Source organism: Pteropus alecto, unplaced genomic scaffold, assembly GCF_000325575.1.
Source record: "Pteropus alecto unplaced genomic scaffold, ASM32557v1 scaffold45, whole genome shotgun sequence".
Lineage (NCBI taxonomy): Eukaryota > Metazoa > Chordata > Mammalia > Chiroptera > Pteropodidae > Pteropus > Pteropus alecto.
Window position 1 is genome coordinate 22654103 of NW_006442491.1, and position 24372 is coordinate 22678474.

The 24372-nt window shown below is 42.0% G+C and overlaps 2 protein-coding genes across 4 annotated transcripts in view; one reads left to right on the forward strand and one right to left on the reverse strand.

The window, feature by feature from the left end:
• Window positions 1-178: 178 nt before the first annotated feature.
• On the forward strand, window positions 179-8812 carry TLDC2 (TBC/LysM-associated domain containing 2). Its single transcript, XM_006921791.2, has 7 exons — window positions 179-211; window positions 1494-1637; window positions 2339-2491; window positions 2698-2793; window positions 6516-6589; window positions 7655-7817; window positions 8745-8812. Exons 1-6 carry the CDS (start codon window positions 179-181, stop codon window positions 7788-7790), a joined length of 636 nt encoding a protein of 211 aa, XP_006921853.1. The 3' UTR covers window positions 7791-7817; window positions 8745-8812.
• The window catches only part of SAMHD1 (SAM and HD domain containing deoxynucleoside triphosphate triphosphohydrolase 1), a 44562-nt gene continuing 28987 nt past the window's right edge, over window positions 8798-24372 (reverse strand). For 2 of the 3 annotated variants that reach the window (XM_025039850.1, XM_006921792.3), the window contains 6 exons: window positions 23536-23651; window positions 18560-18699; window positions 17320-17412; window positions 14115-14219; window positions 13425-13562; window positions 8798-10981 (listed from right to left, as the gene is read on the reverse strand). In XM_025039850.1, the coding sequence (XP_024895618.1) occupies window positions 10847-10981; window positions 13425-13562; window positions 14115-14219; window positions 17320-17412; window positions 18560-18699; window positions 23536-23651 (727 nt within the window). In that variant the 3' untranslated portion in view covers window positions 8798-10846. Of the gene's footprint in view, window positions 11000-13424; window positions 13563-14114; window positions 14220-17319; window positions 17413-18559; window positions 18700-23535; window positions 23652-24372 lie in introns of all 3 variants that reach the window. The other variant, XM_015597188.2, reaches the window with a different exon arrangement.

Consider the following 24372-nt stretch of genomic DNA (forward strand, 5'->3'; position numbering starts at 1 on the left):
TGACCTCACAGATCCGCCCAGGGACAACTTGAGCTGTGAGTAACAGGTGAGAGGGAGCAAAGGGCAGCTGGCTAGGTGTGCCCCAAGCCTCTCCCTCTCATCTGCAAACCAGTGGTGTTTTCTCCCCTGGCAGAACTGAAGCCTTGCTCACTGCCCACGGCTGGGCTCGGAGAAGAGAATGAAAGGTATTCGCTGGCGTTACACTCGACTGGTAAGGAGTCCAGCTTGGGCTGGGGCTTAGGTCAGGAAAGGTAGGGGGAGGTGAGCTCTCTGGCAGGGCGAGGTCTGGCCTAGGAATGAATGCAGGCAGGAAATTTGTTCCTCCTCCTAGTACCCACCCCAGCTGGCTTGGGGTTCAGAGCAAGGACTCAGGAGCCCAGGGCCTTAGCTCCCAGTGCTGTGGGCCTGAGACTCTCAAGGAGCACAGACTGCTCCCTCCCTGGAGTGGGTGCGAGATGGAGCTCTGTCCAAAAGCCCCACACAGCTAGGACCCCCTCCTCAGGCCTGAACCTGGGGAACAGAAGAGCAGTGTCTTGTTCATCTCTCATCCTTGAGGAGATCTCTCCCTTCTGTGAAAAGCCCTGAAGTCATTGTGTGCAGGCACACGTGTTTGCACACACCCACACACAAAACCCTCCCCTCCCCACACACCCAGTGATACAAAGTGGAAGTTCATTTGAATGAACACGTGAATGAATGAATGAATGAATGAATGAATATACCGACATACACGCCCAATGACACACATATATTTACACAATCCCAGCTCACACTCATGAACACATTGACAGGTAAACACACAAAGCTACACTCAACGCCTTCTCACACTGATTTGCCTAAACAACTCTATTTTTAGCCAACACACATATTCACACGGACGAGCATACATTTTACACAAACATACACATGCTTCACCTACAACTACGTGATCGTTTCACTGATTGACAGGGAGGCCTCGGGGCCTCAATCTCTTCCTTTGTAAAATGGGAATAATAAGCACATTCTCAGGATTCTTGGAGAAATTCAGAGAGATCATGCATGGCGAGCACTTCACACAGGCCTGGTCAAGTGTGTGCTGATCAGTGTCAGCCACTCATTATTATTGTTGTTACATTACCATTATTTCATGTATGAATGCACACGGTTCCAGTGCCCAGGGTTGGGCTGTCACCTGCCCTTCTCTCTTACCCTCAAGCTGAGAACTGATCGCTGGCACCCACTCTGGATCCAGAGCAATCAGGTAGACAAACCACAGGGCGCAAAGCCACATCTGATGGGCGTGTGTGCCTTCAACCTTCAGCTGGTGAGGACCAGGGAGGAAGCCGGCTGGAGGCAGGGCCGTCTTGTCTGAAGTGGACTCTTCTCAGCCTCCTCTGGCTGGGCTGGTGGTTGCAGGAGCCTGGGAAGGGGTGGCTGAGGCTCTCAGGCCTGGGAGATGTGGAAGCTGCTGTCTCCTGTCTCTCAACTCGCCAGGCCTCTTTGTGTTTTTACAGCCCAGCCAGGCGGAGGACACTGTGTCTGGGAAGGAGAGTGAGGACGAGGAAGAGGAGGCAGCCCCAGCCCCACCTCCCGAAGACCCCGTGGAGCCCCAGCTGGCAGAAGCTGGCCAGGTTCTGGGAGCCTCGGAGATTAGGCAGGTTCGGCATGGCCCACAGCACAAGGATTTCAGATCTGAGCCTGAAGGTCGTACCCTCCTGCCCCACCCCAGCCAGGTCCAAGGACACCTGGGGTCACTCCTGCTCTGTCTCCAGCTCACTGTGCCACCTCGAGCTAATTATTTCTCCTCTGGGATTTCCTTTCCTTTCTTATAAATTGATCCAGTATTACTAGCGCCACTCTCTTCACTGGGCCGGGAGGTTAAGAATACAATAAAGTAAGCTTAGTTTTAAGTAAAGCCAACCCTTGGGAACTGAAGCCAAAGCTGGAGTGGGGGTAGGAGGATGAGCGGGGAAGATTAGGAGGATGGAGTCGACATCTCATCCATTCTCTGGCCACTAGGGGCCAGGGCGACCAAGGGAAGAGAGTCCTCAGGGAGACCTGGTTCAAATCCTGACTCTGCCACTTGCTCCTCATGGGGGCTTTTGGCAAGTTGCTTCACTTCCCTGAGCCTCGGTTTCTTTATCTATAAAACGGGATTAATAATCCCTTTCTCTGAGGGCTACTGCTAATAGGCGTGAAAGTCCCCTGGAAACAGGAACCTCCTCTATAACCTATAAAGCACCATGCCTATGCGAGTGGTGGCTGTTTAATCCTCCTGGGGTTGGTCCTCAATCCTCCTGGGACCCCAAGGAGGCTGGGGGAACAAGGATTCCTCACTCACCTCTAGTCCTGTCCCTAGCTTAGCCTCCACCTCCCCTCGAGAGTCACCGGACATCCCTGGCGCCTGGCCTTCAGCACATCGAGAGACGGCTTTAGTCTGCGGAGCCTGTACAGACAGATGGAAGGCCTCAGTGGTCCGGTGCTGCTGGTGCTGAGGGACCAGGATGGGCAGGTGAGTTGGGCCGGGGCCCCAACCTAGGGAGTGTTAAGGAAAAGGATACATATTCATGGACCCATGGGGTCTCCCCATCCTTAAGCTCTACCCCAGGCTCCCCAGGTGTCTCTCTAGAATGAATCTACATTACCAGACCTGAAAAGTAGGGTTGCCAGGGGATCTTAAACCCCCTTCCAGCTGCAAACTGCTCTCCTTCTTTCCAGATATTTGGGGCCTTCTCCTCTGCGGCTCTTCGACTCAGTAAAGGTTTCTATGGTACTGGCGAGACATTCCTCTTCTCCTTCTCTCCACGGCTGAAGGTGATGTTCCCAACCCTCTAAGCGGGGAGTGGGGTCTATGACAGGACAAAGATCGTGGGGTCTCAGTGGCCCCCAGCTCCGTCCCCTGTGCTAAGGTGCCTGGTGTCCTTCCATCTTTTCACAGAGGGAATACAGAAGGGCAGTGACAGGCAGAGCATTTTGACCAGCCCATCTTCATTCAAAAAAATGCTCAGTAGGTCCCGGGCCACCACTGATGGGCTCTGAGAGTTTTGTTGCTCACCAGATACGGGTGGAAAGACAAGACTGGCCCAAGTGCAGATACATCAGTGGGTGTTAGGGTAGGAAGATGAAGACAAATACATCCAATGGTGTCAGTTTTCTTATGAAGTAAGGTCATCGGCTGTGGGTGAGGATGGAGGAGAGGGTGTGAAGGTTGAGGGAAGAGGGGTTTCAAATAGTCTTCATGGGAGTGGAAAGGGAAGCCTACAAAGGAAAACCAGAGAAACAGGACTGAAGGTTAGAGACCATGAGTTTAAAGCAAGCCCATTACTTTGGCGTGTGCTTTCCTCCAGCAACATTCAGCTCCTCAGATTCAGGCACAGACAGAGTGGAGGGGAGGGGTCACCTATGACTGGGGTTTTGCCAAGCTGGAGAGAGGAAAAAGGAAGTTGAAGGGAGTGGAAATACACAACAGATGGGGAACTAGTTGTGGGTGCTTTGGTTTGCGATTAGAGGCCTCTCTCCATGCACAGACCAAGTCACCTACAGATACCTCCAGCAACACAAACATCTGGTTGCACGACAGGATCACAAGGAGCTATGGACTGCCTTGCTAAAGGCAAAACACACCATTGCCTCTATTGGCCAGCTTGGTCATCGTAACAGGAAAGAGGAATGGGGTTAGTTGTTCATTGAAACCATGCTGTATACTAGTCATCCCCGCTTGCCTTCCAGGGTTCACATGCTAGAATTCTAAAGTTCCAGATCCTCCTCTTATTGCACCGACAACTCCTTGGCAGAATTTTTTGCTGGTTCCTCCTCATCCCCCCAACCTTTTAAGGTCACAGGGTCCGAGAGCTCAGTTTTGGCTTCTTGCCTCTTCTCTGACTACCCTCTTTTCCTTCCAGGTCTCATCTACTCTCACAGCTTTCTGTGCCATCCATGTGATAATGGGCTCTTTCTTCTCCTGGATGCTAAACTCACATACATCCAGTCACTACCCAGTGTCTCCACTTCATCTCAAACGTGGCATTTCAAGTCTCATATGCCCAAAGCCGAGCTCCTGACTTTCCCCCACAAAATCGCTCGTCCTGCTATCTTCCCTAACAAAGTCAATGGGCTCCCCATCTTTCCTGCTGCTGAGACCAAAAATTTTGAGTCCTTAACATCTCTTTCACAAGCTACATCTGAGCTGTCAACAAATCCTGACAGCCCTGTCTTCTCTATCTATATCCGGAATCTACCACTTTTCACTATGTCCTTTGCTGTCACCCTGGTTCAAGCCACCATCATTCCTTGCCTTCATTCTTGCTCTAGCCTCCTAATGCTTCCGGCTTCAGTTATCACAGGAGCTGGAGTGATCCTTTTAATAGGTAGGTCAGACCATGTCACTCTGGTTCCAAGCTGCCAGTGGTTTCCTTTCTTATTCAGAGAAAAGCCAAAGTCTTCTAGCTGGAGTGATCCTTTTAATAGGTAGGTCAGAGCATGTCACTCTGGTTCCAAGCTGCCAGTGGTTGTTTCCTTTCTTATTCAGAGAAAAGCCAAAGTCTTCACAGTAACCTACACATCTCAGTGTCTTCTGGCCTCTCTCTGTTATTTCTTGCTACTTTTCCTTTCCCTCACTCTGCTTTAGTCACACTGACCTCTGAGCTGGTCCTCGAACATGCAGGCCCGCTCCCAACTCAGCGCGTTTGCCCGTGATGTTCTGCCTCGCATGCCCTCCCCTGGGGCTCCACGTGGCTGTTCTCCCCTCCTTTGGTTCTCTGCTCAAACATCACCATCTTGGTGAGGCCCTCCCTGACTATCTGATTTAAATTTATAATACTCCATCCCCTGGGAACCCTACTGCCTTCCTCTACTTCTTTTCTCCTTCGCATTCGTCACCAGCTAACATGCTATTTATTTTACTTATTTATCTGCCTCCCCCCACTCGAATGGGAGTCCCATGAGACACAAATTTGCATCTGTTATGTTCATCATTCTACCTGGTACCTAAAAACAGTGCCTGGTGCTAAATGCTAAAAAAAAATTGTTGAATGAAATGAATGATTTTTTCAGAGGCCTGCCCTGTCTTTACCAGCCTTTTGTTAAGAAATCTCACCTTTTCAAAAATTGGTCAGTTTTTGCCTGTTGGTCTTCTGGCATCTCTTATGTTCTTCATGAATCCCCAGTAGTTCCTTGATCACTGTTCCAAGAAGCACCATGAGCATGGTCTCGATTTTTTTTTTTTCCTGTAGCAATATTTATCTTACTCCTTCAAGTTTGAAGGTCATATTCCTTGATGAAAGTAGAGGGGACTTGAATGGTTCTGTCTTCTCGTGATCACTTGTTAATGTTATCTCTTCTGAGCCAGGACTTATCTTTTATTAGTCCATTTTTTTTTTTTCTCTAAAAACCTTTTGATTGTTCACAGTGTTCTTCTCCAACTAAGTATAGGAAATAATATACTATGCTTTTTGTGGTCATTTAAAAATCTTTTTATTAGCTAAATTGACTCTTGAATAATTTATTCATTCAACTAACATCTCTACTGTATCTTGGGAATATTGCCAGGAATCAAGAAAGCCCTCACGGAGTTTACATGTTAGGTTGCAGAAATGGTACAATGACATACGAACAGGGTCATCTCAGAGAGTTAAATGCTAAGTAAAAACAAAACAAAACAAAAAACCAAACAAACAAACAAAAAAAACAAGGCCTGGGAGGAAGGGCTAATTTAGATAGTGATCGTAAACCAAATGCAGGAAGAGCATTCTGGGCAGAGGGATCAGCAAGCGTGAAGGTTAAAGAAGAAATAGCTTTGGGTGTCCTAGAGACAGAAAGGCCAGTGTAGCTGAAGTGCAGTCAATAAGGGGGAGAAAAATCAGGGGTCAGAGCAGGCTGCGCTTTTGGCTATAGTAAGGAGCTGAATTTTATTCCCAGGGCTTTAGGCAGAGGAATGATAATATCCGGTCTGATTCTGAATAGACCACTCAGAATGCAGTGTGGAGCTGGGCTGTGGGTGGGAGGCAGTGGAAGCTGTGCTCCAGCAAAGAGTGACTGTGGCATGCATGGGGTGGGCGAGAGTGAGTAGAGATGGATGGGAAAGAAATGGTAGTCAGCGGGTCTCTCTGGGGCGGGGCCTGCAAGACTTGCTGAGGCACCCAGTGTGAGGCAGCACTGGGGGATGGGCAGGCTTGGTGTCAGCTCCAGTGTGAGACTGAGGAGACATTTAGTGAATGGCAGAATCAAGACCCATCTCCTGACCTGGATTTTCCCCTCCTCTCTCCAGCTTTGGAAGAAGGAAGCCTCAGAGGGTTCTGGTCCATTCCTAGAATAGTGGGGCTTTGGAGCTGTGAGAATTCAGACTGCAGACAAAGAGGAGATGAACTCCAGAGAGACAGGAAAGAAATCTCAAGAGCCAGGAGCCCAGAACACTTCCTGTGGCTTAGTTGGGGCCGGGGATGTTCCATTCCCTCCACAACACTGCCTCCCAGTGGTGTAGAGTCAAACCGTAAGGGCTTGCCCAGTAACCAGAGCCCTTTCCTGTCATCTTATCTCAGGTCTTTAAGTGGACAGGACACAACTCTTTCTTTGTGAAAGGAGACTTGGATTCACTGATGATGGGCAGTGGCAGGTGCGTGTCTCAGCTCTCCCAGAGTCTTGGGGTGGTCTGTGTTCTGGTCCTGTCTCCCTTCCAGAAATGCTGGGCCAGGCTGCCCCAGATAAAATGGGTAGGCTGGTGGTTAACTTTCAGGCCTCTCCCTTTAAGAGCCCCAGGGCACTGCCCAGTCCCCCAGCCAACCCCTCGACTTTGCTCTAAGTCAACACTGACAAGAAAGGATGGCATGGACTCACCCTCCCAAGTGTCTACAGTTGGCGACAGCTTAGTCTGAATTCATGTAATTTGGGGAGCAGCATTCCTCATGGTCGTTAAGGCTAGAGTCGAGCAAATGGGCTAGCCTCCAATTTGCCTCTCAGCCAGCCTCCAATTTACCTGTCAGCCCTATAATCCCAGGGAATGTACCTCATTGGAGAAAGGCAGACATCTGTCCAGGAACTAGGCCTGAGAGTGTGTGTGTGTGTTGAGTGGTAGGAGGTGGAATGGGTTGGGAAGAAAAGATTAGTCTCGCATCTGGTGTGACCTGCAAATTCAGCAGAATCAATCTTATCCTGAGGGCAAAGATGCCAGTATTGTTTGATTAGTAGCAGGCAGGATCTCTGCTCTCCCAGCTGCCCGAAAAGCCTCCATTGAGAGACAGCTTGGCACAGAACACACCAGCCATTGCTGACTTGCAGTAACTCACTTCCCAGCTCCAGCCTAGGTGTGCTGTCAGATGAGAGAAAGGGAATGGGTGCTCTCTGAAGTGTTTTGAGCTCAGGGCCCATGCCTGTGAGATTCACTCCTTTGGTTAAACATTGCCATCTTAGAAAGGTTCCAGATGTTCTAAAACTGGATTGTGGTGAGGGCTGCACCACTGTATACATTAAATCTGTAAAAGAAAAACAACAACAGTACTCTAGATCTTGTGGGGAACAATGTGTAGAGTCTCTAACAATTCAGGACAAATTGGTTTAGGGGAAGCTGAAAGGTGGGCGAAACTGGGCTGCGGTCATGGTGCGGCCAAAGGCTGATAGTGTGGATCTGAAAGGTCTCGACACCCAGGAATGAGCCATGCCAAGCCCTTCCTCTTCTTTTTAGTGGCCAGTTTGGGCTGTGGTTGGATGGAGACTTGTATCATGGGGGAAGCCACCCCTGCGCGACCTTCAACAATGAGGTGCTGGCCCGGCAGGAGCAGTTTTGCATCAAGCAGCTAGAGGCCTGGGTGCTGAGCTGATGCCCCTGTGGCGGGCAGCTTCCTGAGGTAACAGGGCTCATGGATGCCGTCTGGGCCTCCCATATACAGGGCAGCCCATTCTGTCTGAAATACAGGGCTGAAGTGCCCTGGTGCTGACTGTGGCTGTGAGCCGGCCTCCTGGTGACCTGGGGTCCCACGACAGACTTGGGGGTGGTGACTGAAGTGAAAGATGTTTACACCTGCAGAGGTGACTGAAAGAGTGAGATGTTTACACCTCACCTGAGTAGTACAAAGTCCCTCATGAATGTTATTTTTCTAGAAATTATACAACTAAAATGTGTTTCTTATAGGAAAAAACAGAAGACATCAAAAAATTAAAATTGCCTAAAATTCAGCCACTCCCCAAAACACTAACATTTTCATGTACATTCTTCCAGACAATTTTCCATGGAGACATATATGTATATTTTATAAAAATAGGATTCTACTCTATGTTTCAGAAATTATTTTAACTTCCAAGTTAAAGGATATTGTTAAACCACAGACGCCTGGGCTCAACCAATGAAACTAATTAAGACTGTAGCAGTATCATACTTTTTCTAGAACACTGAGGGCTTTTTGACTGCTACCAGTGTGCCGGGTGCTTGCAATCTCTAATTTCATGAGGAAGATATGAAAGCAGCAAATGAACAATACACATATTTGATAAAGAAGCTGAAACTCTGTAGATGGGAACCTTAGGGAGGTTAAAAGAGAGGGAGGATGTGTCCTCTGGCACGAGAGCTCAGAAATTTAAGAAAAATTCACATCCCTCCCCATGCTAGTGTCTACCCTCTGCCAGAAGGAAAAGATTCTTTATTGTGCTATTACTCTCTATTATTGAAATAACGAAGGCCATGTAAAAGACCACCCGTTCTCTCACAGACCCAATAGCGAGTTGAAGTACTAAGAACCATCTCGGTAGATTCTTAGACCTATTTCCTTTGCAAACAGGGTCAAAACTGGGCACGCAAGGGTGAGAGAGTCATGAAGGAAGACACCTTTGGTTTTAAGATGAAGATACATTCATGAAGCTTTATTGCAGCTGTTTCCCTCACCCAAATGAAGTAACCAGTCATTTAAACTTTCAGTTCTATTTACATTCTCAAGGTGATAACATTCAGTACTTTCAGAGGCTAAGCTGTTAACGTCTCCATTTTTATACAGTGAAAGTGATTCTTAAGATAAATCTAACCTTGTAAATGGTGCATGGTTCTCATAATTAAAACAGTTGTAAAGAACATAAAGTGCAGTTGCCTTATATGTAATAAAAGATGCAAACAAAATGGATTCAAGCTGTTTCTCACATAGCACAATGATACAATATCAGGACTACAAAATTCCAAAGTAAATTACAATGATTTAAAGGTAGAAATTGCAGAAATAAAACAATCTTAGTGGAAATACTTCACATTTTGACCTTGGGTCTGAGTACATGAAGTCTGAGGCCTAGACTTCTCTTCACTGAATGTTTTAGAGGCACCTTGGCCAAAACAGTATGACTCAGTACCATAGCTGCCTTCACCTGTGCTTGTTGGAGCCTAAGTGTGAACACGTCCCCATCTATGCAGCATCGTGGTGGGAGTGAGAAGGGTTTTAACTGTTCTCCTATGAATTAGGGTCAACTCTTGATTATCTACTGAGGGATGGAGGAAGGGGGTGGTGACTGTGCAGAATGGCAGACCTTCCAAATACTTTCCACCCTAGTGTCGACAGAGCAGAACCTGGTTACACAGTGGGAGGTGGCAGCACTCCTGAGTCTGGATAATCTGCTGGCCTGCGGTGTGAGTTCCTCCTTTCCACCACTCACACCTGCCCAGAACCAGGGCTGGCTCCCCACACTCAGCTCCCACGGAGAATATCAAAGCATAAGAGGCTAGGGGCTCGTGACTACCATTCCTCGCTGCCTTGCATCCTCAGCACCCTCTATCCACCACTGGCTTTGGCTCTAACTCCAGCCTGTGTTCTTGGTGGATTTCTATGGTACTTGGCGTTGGGGGAGGGGGCGTGGCGCCCTTGGCACAGGAGCATTACTCAACCACAGTGGTGCCCACTCCACTGCTAGAGGTAAAGAACGTCCATTCACAAAGGGGAACCTGGAATTCATTGGGTAATCACTCAGCTCAGCACCGGCAGCTCAGTTTTTGCCCTGAAACAGTAAAATGCACTGAACCACCACAAACCAAATCCCAGCTGAGTAGCCCTGAGGATGGTTCCTGTGCTGGCCTCTGCTCAGCTCACAAGCGAGATGCAGGGAGCAGGTCAGAGGGGAGCCTCCTTCCCCAGGCTGGGCAGCGGTAAAGCCCGCGGGACTTGGGCAGTGAGTATTCAGGGGAAAAAAGAACTGTACCGGGCCACAACTGACCCAGAGGACGGCCTGCTTTGGGGGGTACCTCTGCCACTGGGGATAAAGGTCTCCTCAAAGGTAGTTTTATGTCCCACTTCAGAGGAGGCCACAGCCCTCAGAACTTTTGAATAAATTAATCAGGCCTCTCACCAGAGTTGGAGGCCACTCCTGGTTCTCATCTCCTATTGTTTACCCTAACTTGGCTAGAAGGGTGAGACATGGTGTCTTTCACTAATGTTTAGATCACTTAAGGAGAGCCGTCCTCAAATTCGGGGTGATGGGCACCCCCTCAGGCAACTAGCATTTCATTTTATTTTTAACCTTGGCTGTACATGACAATCCCAACTTCAAATTCCAATGGGCACCCTTGTCTCATTTCAAGTTTTCTTTTTAAAAAACAATCATGTTATAAAAATTCAGAGTACATAAAAGAACTATTATTCTACGAAAATAGACTACTAAAAGAGAAAGGCTTTAATATTAAAAATAGGTAAAGTAATGCTTTTCATAGCATGTATATAGTCAGATCTCCCTAACACCTTTTTCTTTCTTTGAATAAAAATTGCTTAGCTTCAGCATATGTGTAATTCAAAACATAAAATAAAAAGTGCTAGTCGTCACTGAATTTGTAGAACTAGATGATCAAATTCCCTCAATTAATTGATCGTGTTGGAGAGAGGAAAGGTTGTAAACAAATGATTGCAGGCATTCACATTGAGTCATGCTGAAAAAGCCGATGTCGGGCTTTGGATCCTTCTTGGATGACAGCTGGACTCTGGGCTAAATTCGGGTAATTCCATTCCAATTTTAGAGGTGTTATAAGTGGGGCTATAACATCGCCATCCTGTCAATGAGAAAATAACTAAGAAGAGAAAAGCCAGTTTTAAAGATTCAGCGAAAGTCTCAGGTATACATAACCTTGTCTGACAGACTGCTTGCCTCTAGACATACTTACTCTAGGGAAACCTCAAATTTATACATATGCCCTGTGCTTGGGTCAAATCAGAAACAGCACAGTCCTAAGTGGGTAAGAGCCTTCAGAGCAAAAGCCACCAGACCTGTTCTCTTCAAAGATGGTCAGAAGCAGCACACTGCCTGTTTCTCCGACCCTCTCCCTTCACACACCTTCACAGAAGACAAACTCTGTCCTGTTTGTCCAGGAGAAAGAAGGACTTTGCTGGACCCCTCCTCGTCCCTTGCCTAGCCCCTCTGCAACATATGGCCCTGGTTTACAAGAGCGCAAAAAATGGGGACGGACAGTACATACCCATAGAACTTAACTAAAGCTACTGCTTTGGTCCATCGGCATAGACTCCATGCAAAATGAAGGGATGGCCTCAAAGTGAAGTGATACTATGGCTTGAAAGCAAAGAATATAAGAATCAAGACCCTTTAACACCTGACTCTATCCTGAACGTTCTTGAATTTGTGGCTAGATTCTCAGGTTACACGAGGGCATAGGATCTTTAAGAGCCTTTATTGCACTAGGAATATGATGTCTGTGGTAGAATACTATGCTCTTCATTGGCCTATTTGCTCTCAGATCCACTCTTTACCCTTCCTCTGCTCTACTCTGTATAACAGGAGCTGCTCTTGTAAATTTCATCTCCCAGCTCCCAACCTATTGGCGTCTAATTAGGTTTGGCCACTGGGATGTACCGATGGAAGACTGGAAAAGTGCAGGGAGGAGAGAGGCTTGAGTATTTCTCCCCCATTCCCTCTGGCACAGGCAGTAGTGGCCATGACTCTTCTGTGGTTCTAGCTTCTGCAGGTGACCCTAGCACTTGGACTCCCATCTCTTACCCTAGAGGTGGGAGCAGCTTCCTGCTGTTGTCTCACTGTCCTCTGCTCATTTAGCTCTGCCAAAAATTTTGTATGTCATTCCCCATATTAAATTTCTTCTGTTGAACTACACTGGATTTGACTTGATAGAGTTACTAAAAGCAGCCATTCAATTGCCATGATACTCATATTTGGAAGATCTGTCTATCTCAAAGTTAACATTATTCATCTTCAAATCCATCTCTAATTCTACCAAACATCCTTATTTCTACCGATTCTAATTTTAATTCTAGTGAATTTTATGAATGCAAACCTAAATATGTCACTTTCCTGCTTAAAACACTCAGTGACTCCCAGTGCTCTTGGCCTACAGGACTACGCATATGCCCCAGACCCCTCCCCTAAACACACCTGATTATCCAAGGTCCTCCATAATCCAGTCTATTTTTGCCATTTAACCTCTCATCACTCAACAATTAAAATTTTCTACGGCAGTCAGCAGGTCTCCTCATAGTCCCCGCCCAGACACACTTGTCTTATTCCAGTTTCACGCCTTTCTGTTGCTCCCATGGCCATATGTGTCTACGTTTCTCTTTGCTACTCTCCCAAACACAATCGACCTTCTGGAACAGGTAGAACCCTCCTTCCTTCAGAAGGTTTTTCTGTCTGCTCTCCCAGTTCTGAATCCTGACAGAACTCATCTGGATCCATCATCTGGGATTGTCGTCCTGAGCTACTCGTGCATGTCTGTCTGACCTTTCATTTTTATTTCCTTCATTATCTGATGCATGCAGGGGGAAAAGGCAGCTACGGTGTTGTGAGAGGGAGTCCTAGCCTAGGAAGCAGAATGCTGTTTCCCACCTGTCTGCCAACTATATTCATTTAGACAATCAATAAAGATCGAATGGTCACTTTCTCTGTGCTAGGCACCTCCTACCTGTAGGTCAATAAGCATAAGCAATCCTTTGAGCAACATTATAGGATTGACAACTACGTACGGCTTGGCTCCTCTCCCTCACTGTTCTCTTATGCTAGAGAACTTAAATAGTTTACAGGTTTGGGAATGCTGAATTTGAAGTAAGAACTTAGGAAACTTATTATCAGTGGTATGTGGACTTAGGCAAGTTAATTATTCAGTGTTGGTAACCCTTTCTGAAAGCTATGGACATTATGATTCACTCCCAGGGTCACTGAAAGGACTGGATGAAACAACTGGTGAGAACATTATAAAGTACTAGTCGCAGGCTCACCATTTTAAACTTTTATCATTAGGACACGAACGATAAATTGAATCCTCACTCACAACTGGTAGAGGAAGAAATCACCAGTTGACAGATTCGGACATTTTAAAAGGAAAGCTTAAAGTGGAAGAACTTTTTTTTTTTCAAAACCATAGCCAAATGACTATAATTTAAGTGAAAAACTTTGAGAGGGAAGTAAGGATCTCTTGGTTTTTACTTAAGTCTAAAAAATTATGCCACGTATGTGAATACTAAGCCACCTACCTGAGGCTTGGTGAAGTTGTTGAGTGAGCACCAATAAACGAAATGCTGGCGTGCAGCAAACAAACTCTTTTCATCCGTCTTCTTACAGTACACGCGAATCAGCTGCTCTGAAAATTTCTCTGGCAAAAGCTTGGAAACCTTTTGGAAGAAGAAAAGATTCCATTGTCCCCTTGAATTCCCACACGGAGGAGAGATCGGCTGTTCCTAACCTCCATTCTTGATGCTGTACTAAAAGCATCACATTAGTTTGCTATTTTATCCCAATTGTAATAGAAAGAAAAGGATTCGTGTTAGTTGTCATAGTGCCAAACGTCCCACAATTTCCTGCCGATTAATAAGAGACAAAAGTGTGTATTATATAACTATACATAGCCTGCAGACTCTTATACAAAAGATAGGTGAATAAGCACATTTAACTTACATGACTTCAACCGTACAACACTTCCTTCCCAGAGGATTTTTTTTGGTCTATCCTCTAGACCAAAAATGCTTTTATCTATGTTTGGCAAACAGGAAAAACTAGATGATCTAGTTTACATAAAGTCAGGTACATTTTAATTTTAAAGATATGCTTCTATTTTCTTTAACAATGACTTTAGGTCCTAGACTGCATGTAAAATGCAAATTTACTATAAAGATCTGCCAAATGCCACAACAGTACATATATTTTTTTTTTACCTAAGTAGTTACCTGATTTTTATTAATCTGGATTGCTTGCTCAGGGTCACTCTTACAATAGAAGTACACGTGATCAATAGGATTCTTGTCTTCCAATCCATAATTCACGTTGATAACCTTAATAAAGGCAATAAATAAATGAAACTACTTACATATTTAATAACAATGAGAACTGAATGCAGGGTTGTAGGGGCACCGCAGCAAATGGAACAGAGCTCTCTAGAGGTTCTGAGGTAAGAGCACTGGTTAGGTGGCTCATAGTGGAATAAAAATGGTACATGACCCAAAAGGCTCTGAAATCTGGGGTGGAGTGGGCTGCGGTATATGTGCTTTCAATGGAAGTAGGATATAAAGTCAATACCTACTATGTGATAGATACCTGTGGTAGGCACTTGAGATATAACAAGAAATCTTGATATACTTCCAGCCCCCACAGACCATGTGGCCTGAACTGAGGTTGAACAAATAATTACAAAAGTAATTATCACAAAGATTTGAGATCTTGCTTCCTGGTATATGTTGTCAGTTTGGGCCCAAATCAACTCTTATAAAAAATTCTCAAAAAAAAAAAAAAAAAGTAATTATCTAACCACATTTATTATAAGAGCTATCAAGGGAAAACAAATGGTGCTATGAAAGTTTGTAACTGGGAAACCAAGTAGTTTGGGGCTTCCGGGGAATGGCTGGAAATGGTTTTCCTGGGAAAAGGACTTTGTTAAGTAAGCAGGAATTAACCAGGCCTAGGTAGGAAAGAAAAGAATTCCAGGCAGAAGAAGTAGCTCTGTCTAACCACATTTATTATAAGAGCTATCAAGGGAAAACAAATGGTGCTATGAAAGTTTGTAACTGGGAAACCAAGTAGTTTGGGGCTTCCGGGGAATGGCTGGAAATGGTTTTCCTGGGAAAAGGACTTTGTTAAGTAAGCAGGAATTAACCAGGCCTAGGTAGGAAAGAAAAGAATTCCAGGCAGAAGAAGTAGCTCTGAGGCAAACAGCACTGAAACTGTCTGCTGGGTTTGGTCACACCGAAGTCTCGGTGAGAGCGATTTTAGTATAGTGACGGCAACAGAAAACAGGTTCAGAAGTCAATAAGAAATTAAAAAGAGAAGACAACTCTTAGGATTTCGGCTGTTAACAAGATGCAAGAGAGAGAAATATGGTACCTAGAAAAGGTAAGGAGAGACAACTAAAGAAGACAGGGTAAAGAGCGTGGTGCTCGTTATTTTCTTAAAATGAAAGTCTGTTTAACAGCTGATGGGAAAGTCAAAGAGAGGAGAGACTCGATACCGTAAGCTTTCACAGAAGTGCCCAATGTGGGAGCCCCTAGCCACAGATGACTTTTTAAATTAAAGTCATTAACATTAAAGACAATAAAAAACTTAGTTCTTCAGTTGCAGTAGCTGCATTTCAAATGCTCAATAGCCACGTGTGGCTAGGGGCTGCCAAAGTGGACAGTATAGATCTAGAACGCTTCCATCATCAGAAAGGTCTGTCGGGCAGCCTTGGTCTAGAACATAAGTGGAAGATAAGAAGAGAGACATTGCCCCACTGTAGAGAGGGAAGGCTGAACCCAGCTGCAGATGGAGGTGGGCTTACTTATTTGGTGGTGTAGGTTGAAGAAGTTCCTACCTAATGGCCTATATTTTATTTCTGAAATAAGAGCCAAAGTGGGGTTAGTCACTGAGGGTGAATACAGTTGGGGTTAGGGAACAGTGTTGGAGTTCTAAGAGGAGTGAAGACGGTGGTTTGAAATAGTCATTATGGAGACTGGAGAATTATACTTAGCCTGCCAGAAAATTAAGGGGGCCCAGCTAAGATTGGTGACCATGAATTGTCATTCAGCCTTATGCTAGGTAGATGCAAAGAGAGGCAAGGATGTTGAAGGTAACTGCAGAAAATGACTGAATTAATGGATCACAGAATCTAAGTGAGATTTAGAGAGAAATACAGATAGAAGGTCATTGACAAGCTGGAGGAAAGTGAGTAAACAATATAAACTGGGGTCCTAATGAGCTAAGAACAAGTAAATAAGAAAGAAAGGAGTTTGCAGACAGATATAGGATGCGGAATTAGTGATTTTAAGAGGGAGGATATTTTCGAATGCTGATAAGGTTCGGAGTATGATCTGCTGAGAGTGTTGGCTGAAGTAGAGTGGATAAAGTCACTGAGGATGAGGATGAAGAGACCAGAGTGGGCAGGCTATGTGGACTATGAAGTCACTAAGGATAAAAGCAGGAAGTGAGGTAGACAGGAAGACTCTACACCACGCCAAAATCTTCAACAAGAGGGCAGTAGATGCTTTGAGGATGTTAGTCTCAGAGGAATAGAGTTCTTGTGTAGGGTCTTGGAGTGGCACTAGGGAATAAGGGAACTGATGAACAGGAAGGTCTCCTGACCCTGAGGAATGTGCTTTTCCTGAACAAGCTGCAGGGGCTCCAGGTTCTCAGGGGACAGCAACGCTGCAACAAAGGCAAAGAGGTCGTTAGTCAAGAGGCTGAGGCTACAGAGGAGTTCGTTAATGCTCCTCTACAGGGGAGCAGAAATTCCAAAGGGCTCCGTGGATAGGTTTGAGAGAAGGGGAGAGGCTGGCAATGAAATAACTGGGGGCGGGGGAAGAGTAATGTGGCAATGATGGTCCACAAAAGAACATACGGTAAAAGCTTAGCCTGTGAGTGGCAATTCGCTCATTGTATCGCTTGACAAAGAATGGTTATGGAGAGATCACCCATCACTCATAGATGTGTCAAGAAAATAACAAATGAGAGGCCTATGAAAAAATACATAGGGAGTACAGTCCTGAAATCTCAGAATAGAACTCTGAGAAGTATTTCCTATAAGAAACAAAAGAAAATATGAGAAAGCCATTTGGCATTCTCATTAGGATACAAGAAGACACTACAGCCTCTATGAAAATAGGAGTCAAAAAGTCTTAACTTTTTCCTTTGTATGTAGGCAATTTTTAAAAATAATTGGCATGTATTACCTTTGTGATCAAAAAAACATTAAAAATTCAATATACACAATGTTCTACTAATCACCTGACCATAATTCCATTAAAAACATTGACAACATGTCAAAGAAAATTTAAAAACTAGTTCATGTTGGTTCTCTGTGAATTCACAAGTGATCTTCTTCCTTTAATTTTTCTGTTATTTTCCAAATTTTCTATAATGAATGTACACTTTTATATTTAGTATATTATCAGGCAAACTACTTACATCCACTATGAAATCTTCAGCCTTCAGCTCAGTTTCTAGGAGTACTCCAGGTTTGGCTTCAGCAATGTCTTTTGGAATCCATTCATAGTCTTCCTGGAAAAGACAAAACTCATGTTAGAACCCCAGTTCTTCACCATTATGTGCTTGTGCCATGAAGAGGTTCCCTCTCTGAAAATGGCATTTTTAAGAAAAATGAATAGAGATATATCCTTAACAAATATAGAGCTTATGCCATTCTTTAAAAAATTTTAAAGTATTTATTTATTCCAATTTATCCAATTTTTATCATTCAAATGTATAAGCAATATTAAAACATTAATGAAACATTTTACTTTTTTTGTTTTCGGTACTAAGTTTTCAAAATCTGGTTTGTATTTTACCCTTATGGCACATCTTGACTTGGACTGGTCATATTTCAACTGCTCAATAGCCCCAAGTGACCAGTGGCTATGGTATTGGACAGCACACCTCTATACTTTCCTTCCTTCATTCACAGCTTTCTTATCCCTAACTAAACTAATAGAAAACAGTATATTACATTATGAAATGGTGCTATATATGGAAGGATCTTTTATGTTTAAGGTTTGGATCATGTGAGAAACATGAGAAATGTGCCTATGCTATCCTTTAATCAAATCATAATAGAGCAACTTTCATAACAGGATTCTCGCATTTTAAAAAAATGTGGCATTAACCTATTAGTAAAACAAGAGGAAGTAAAGTGTAACCCAAGGAAGTATTATAAGGTAAGGTGGTTATCAGTATGGCTCATGTCACTGGCTTTCTGGTAAAGAGTAAAATCTTCAACAAGCATGAGAGGAAAGATAAATGAACTAAAAAAGATAGGCATGCACCATTTGGGAGAACCTGATAAACTGTAAAAGAAGTTAAGTAGTAGCAGGTCCTCAGAGTCTCAATTAAGCTCATGCAGAAACCTTATTTTGAGGGTCCCTATCACTTCCAGGATGAGAAAGTAAAGGTGTGGAGTAAATCAAACTTGGCTTTGAATCCTGGCTCACTACCTATGCATCTACGGGCAAGTTATTTAATCTCTTCCCAAGCTTCAGTTTCTTCATCTATAGGACAGACCTAAGAACACTGTATTTATGTAAATGAGATCAAATGAGAATGAATGTAAAGGGCTTAGAACAGAATCCTGGTATTGTGACAGGTTAATGGTTTTCCTCACGAGGACAGAGGACTTTTCACTAATGAGAAGGTGCTTGACGACTCAACTTACCTTATTAATCTTTGTTTCTCCAACTGGCTGAGTCTCACCCACGTACTTGTACAGATTACGGTGTTCAATTTTTTTTAAAATCTCCCGTGCTTCATCCAATTTGGGATCGGTAGAGTATAAAATCTCCAGAAAAATGTTATCTGCCAATTTGATGAAATTTCAGTTACATTAAAATAAAAAAACCATGATTTAGAAAGACTCACACATTGCTGTACTTCTAGAGTGATTTTAAGCAGTTTACAGATGTAGGCACGCTATGGTTATAACCATGTGAAAATCTTTTTTAAAAGACTGAAGTGAAAAAAACCTTTGTAAAAACTTTCCAGTCAATGTCCTGGATTAGCTTCAAAGTAATCTAGTGAGTGGGAAAGGACAGAGATGAAACAAGACCGCCCTGGAGTTGATGATTTGAGGCTGGGTTACGGATACATAATGTATTAATTTATTGTTATGTTTTGTTTTATTTTTAAAGAGAATGATACTTAAGGAATTACAAAATTATGTCTGTGATCTATTTCAAAATGGTCCAGTGTCTGAAGGAAGTAAAGGATGAAGCAAAATGCTATGTGTTGATAACTATTGAAGCTAAGTGATATAAATTTCCTTAATAAAAAGTTTTTTAAGTTCCATTCTATGATGATAGTATAAGGTACTTTTTTCCTTCTTCCCTTTTCCTCCTGTGTTTTATTTAAACAAATTTAAAAATAAAATACCCTTCACCTAAATTCATCAACTGTTAGTATGTTTTCCACATATGTACACTCTCTCTCAGTGTATGCATACACAAATTTTTAAGGAAACCTCTCAAAATTACAGACATCAAGAACTTTCACTCTTAAATACTTCAGCATATATCTCCCAAGAACAAGAACATTTTCCTATATAACCACAATCATGTCAAAATATTTAACATTGATATAAAAATATCTAACACATAGTCTACTTTCAAATTTGCTTAATTGTTCCAATAATGTAATTTACGGATTTTTATTGTTGAATAGAGAAACCAATCAGATATTATGGATAACATTAGTTGTCATGTTTTTTAGTCTCCTTTGATCTAGAACTAGACTAATTCCCCTGACTTCTTGTTTTTCATGATGTGGACATTTTAGAAAAGTTCAAGCAGTCATTTTGTAAAAGGTCCTACACTTTGAACTTGTTCAATTGTTTCTTCACCATTAGATTCAGGTTAAACACTGTTGTCAAAACACAGTCCTAGGGATGTGCCTCACTCACTGCATAGCATCAAGAGTCACATATGAGTTTTGTTACCATTACTGGTTATGTTAAGATCCATCCATTGGTTAAGGTGATCGTCTCTAGCTTTCTCTATTACAGATTTATTTTCCTTTAGTAATTAAATAATCTGCAGTGTAATATTTTGGAACTGTAAGATTATCCCAATAAGCTTTCAACCAAAGGTTTAGCACCCATTGATAATCTTGGACTGAATCTAATGCTGCATTTTGTAAAATGAGTTTTATTAAAATGCCTTTTCTTGGCAAAATAAAATATTAGCAACCTCTGTCATTAAACAATTTATGGTTAACATATTTCTCACCCACTCAGTGATAGTTTCTACGAACAATCTTCCCATTTTTGGTTTTCATTAATTTTTCGTATATTATAATTATATATGTTATAAACTGCAATACTGTTTAAAAAACAATTTTAACATAAGACCATAGTATTCTAATCCATGCCTTTATCTACCCTATTCACAACTGAATTAATGAAATGCTTTCCTCCATTACAGATTCTTACTTCTTGAAAGTCTATCTAATCTGAGATTCATTTCAAAAGGCATCACACTGCAAAGCCTTCCCCAGTCCATCGAAACCAGGAATGTAATTTCTCCTTCCTTTGAACACCATGAAACTCTACTGATACCTTTCTTATGCCTTTCATCTTATTCTAACAGGCAAAATTTTTTTTGGCGGAGGGGAGAAGGGACTTAGATTTTCATCTCCTTTGGGTAAGCAAATAGAAGAGGGATTACTGGGTCATAGGATAAACGTATGTTTATGAGAAAATGTTCAATGTTTTCCAAGTGGCTGTACCATTTGCGTCCCCTCTAGCCATGTACGAGAGTTCTATTTGTTCCACATACGTGTTTTCAGAAAAGAGTTATAGAAGGGAAACTAGTTGTCTATTAAATTTCATGGTTAAAATATCACTCTAAAATAGTATAAGCAACATTCAACTTGGGAGTGAGAAGACTTGGTTTGAGTTTAACTTTGTCATTTATTAGATAAATGACATTTTTTTGCTTTCTCTCATTTGGCTTTAGTTTTCTCATTTGAACAGTTTTAAGTAGATGATCCCTAAGGTCCTTTTAAATCTAACATTCTATGATTCCAACTTAATTAAGGAATTTTGGGGTTGCGGCTTGCAGGGGAAGGCAAAGTAGGGGTAATGTACACCTGTTGCTAAGTAATATTGAGGAATAAAGACCAAGGTAAGAAAATGGTTATCTAAGACGGGGTCATAACATTTGCAATGATTAAAATAGCTATATCCAGATAAGCTGAAACAGTCATCAGAAATCGGAATTTAGGGAGCAGAAGGAATAGATAAACTATGGCATATCCTTATGATGGACTACTATTTAGTAATAAAAAGGAATGAACTACTGATACATGCAATCTGGATGAACCTCAGATACATAATGCTGAGTGAGAAGCTTGTTACAAGAGTAAACATTGTATGATTCCATTTATAGAAAAGTCCAGAAAAGGCAAACAGTGGTAGCTCCCAGGGGTGAGGTAGGGGGCAAGAATTCACTGGGAAAGGGTATGAGGAAACCTTCTACCAAGAAGATAATGTTCTGTGTCCTGCATTTGTCAAAACTAGCAAATGTACATTTACAATTTGTACATTGATTCAAACTGCATGGAAAATTTCTTTACATCAAAAGGAAAATATCTATAAGTACTGAACTTTAGTTAATCTGCATGCTGAATAAGCTATGGTAAAGTGTACCGATATCTGCAATTTACTTTAACATGCATCAAAATTAAGATGTATTAAGGCTCGCATGGTCCTATTCCTTTAAGGTCATGTAGTTAAGGACAATAAGGATTATATGACTACCAAGAATAATACGCAAAAGGAATGGGATTATTCCTGTCTCAAATAATGAAAGCTGGAAAGGCCATATGCTTGTTCTCTCATATTCTGGCAGATAAAGCACAAAAGTGTGACCTAATCTTTCGTCTGGGATTTTGGACATTTCTATAACATCCAAGTGCATGATCAGTGGACTCATCTCATTGAAAAGGGTAAAAGCAAGTTTGGGTGTTACAGAACCTCTATGGTGAGCAAGAGCTATATATAGTCATGTGCAGTTAAGATCATATTAAAATGTATGATATTTTATGGTTTGTCAGTTAACCCAAAAGTCTATAAAATCTAGAATTCATTTCCTTTCACCAAAATATAGTTCAAATATAACAGAGGATAAATTGTTAGAACTAATTATGGCTTCTGATGAAAACTGAAGATGACTTTAAAACACAGCATCACCCTCTTCATTATAAACAAAACTTAAAAATAAATATCCCCAGCTTGCTCAAATTCTTTTACAATCTTTCTTCCATTCCTATCAACATAACAATGGAAAACTAGTTTTTCTACTATGATGTTACTAAAACAAAACATAGGAAAAAATTAGATATATATTATCCCGTGAGTACTTTGTCATCAATCCAACTTAGATTAATGAGCAAGAAGCAAACTCACATGTCACATTATAAACCTTAAATATTCATACACACAGTGTTCTCAGTGCACAAAGAAATTTAATATGGGGAATCATTATTTCACTTCTAATTTTTGGTTTAGTTATGATTGGAAAATGGCTAAAAAGTTACAAGTTTAAGAGGGACTCTATATTAATTGCCTACATGTATATTTTTAAAGAATACATAGTTTTTGTAATTCAAGTTTTTTCTCTATCATGTTTCTTTTGATTATATCTATAGAAATGTATGGTCTGTCAAATTTAATAATAAAAATTGGGGCTTGTATCTTGTATGGCCCCCCCATTTCATTTTCCCAGTAATTTGTTTTTATCGTAGTTTAGAAAAGTATCCATCTGCGAGGAGTTGGAAATAAATAATGTTGGTTCTTCAAAGAGTTTGAGATAAACCGGTTTAGGTTTCATTCTGGCACTGTGCAACACACAGAATCTAGTGGTGATGGAACAGCAGTAGCACACCAGACAGGAAGCTGATGCGCAGTGATCTTGGCTGTAGCTTAGGCTGCTCAGCTTCTGTTGTTTTTGCTCACTTTCAGAACCTCCAGCCTTTCCACCGATTCTGTAAGCCATGTGATTGCTATCTCACTTTATTTTTAGTTAAACAGAGTCAGTTTCATGATCTGCAACTAAGAGCTCTAGCTGCTGTATACATTTTGGTCTACTTCTTTTGCTTTACTGATCTTTATTTCTCAGTCTATACTTTCCCACATTAAAGAAGCACCTTCACCTCTCTTCTTTCCCATCCTAAGCTGCAGATTTTGTTTCTGCTGAAGTGTGAAGAAATGTTCCTGGCATCTTGCGTTTTGAAACAAAAACAATGATAAAAGGGCAAGTCAGGTTTTTTGGTATTAGTCTGCTGTTAGTCCAGCTGTGTTATAAGTTAAATAATAGTAAATGTTGAGTACTTATGGGCCAAATACTATACTAGATGCTATGCCTCATTTAAGAATCACAACACAACTATATGTTGGGTATTATTACTACCATTTTACAGATGAGGAAACTAAGGTTCAGAGAGGTTAAATAACTTTATTAAAGCTTTCTTGTTAGCAAAAAGCAGAGATAAAACTCAAATCTCAAAGTATATAATCACTTGAAAAGCTAAAATCCATTGGAATGTTTGACGGAAAAAAACAACAACAAAACATCTGCACTCCAGGGACAGCTTATACTTTATCTGAAATAGACCACTATATTACCTTCTAGTTCTTACCTGTTAGCTTAGTGAAGGCTTCCATGTCATCAATTGCTGTAGAAATGTGATACTTTTTTCCTTCAGCACCTATAATCTCTATGTAGGGGTCTGCTTTGAGAAAAGCATCTGTAATCCTAAAAATCATTTTATAAAAATTTATGCTTATGAGAAAATTTAAGTAAGTGCTATAGTCCTTGCTTAAAGTTAAGAAAACCTACTTTAGGGAAATAAAATCTTGAGACACAATATTCTAAAGACAACTGCTTCTCGATCATACTAAGTAAAGGCGCAGTGATTTGTGAGCTACCTGTTTACTGTGTTCCAGGAATTATGGCAGGCTTTAGATACCTTATTTCCTTTTTCTACCAGTAAAATAGATAGGTGCAATCAAAGTCAATTTTACAGATGCAGAAATTAAGTAAATTTTTATTTTACCTAGTTAGGAAGAAGCAGTACCAGGCTGAACCTAAATCTTTCTGACTCTACAAATTAAAAACAAACAAAACAAAACAAAAACTCTCCTATCAAAGTAACAACCATATAAATAGGAGAATGTATTCTAATTAGTCTGCTCATGACAAAAGATGGGTAAAAAATAGAAAAAGAAGATAGATTTCCTCAACACAAATGTAAACATGAACATGAAAGGCTTATAATAAAACAATTTAAAGCTATTTTAGAGACATGGTAACAATCCGACTCACACCCAACTTTTGATAACTCCTCCTGGGGTCTCTGAGTCACCAGAGACTTGGCTGTACTTTTCTGTAATAGTTCTGACTGGATCGGGGAGAAGAGGTGAAATTCCTATCGATTTTACTACTTGCTACTAATTTTGATAAATAATTGACAGGG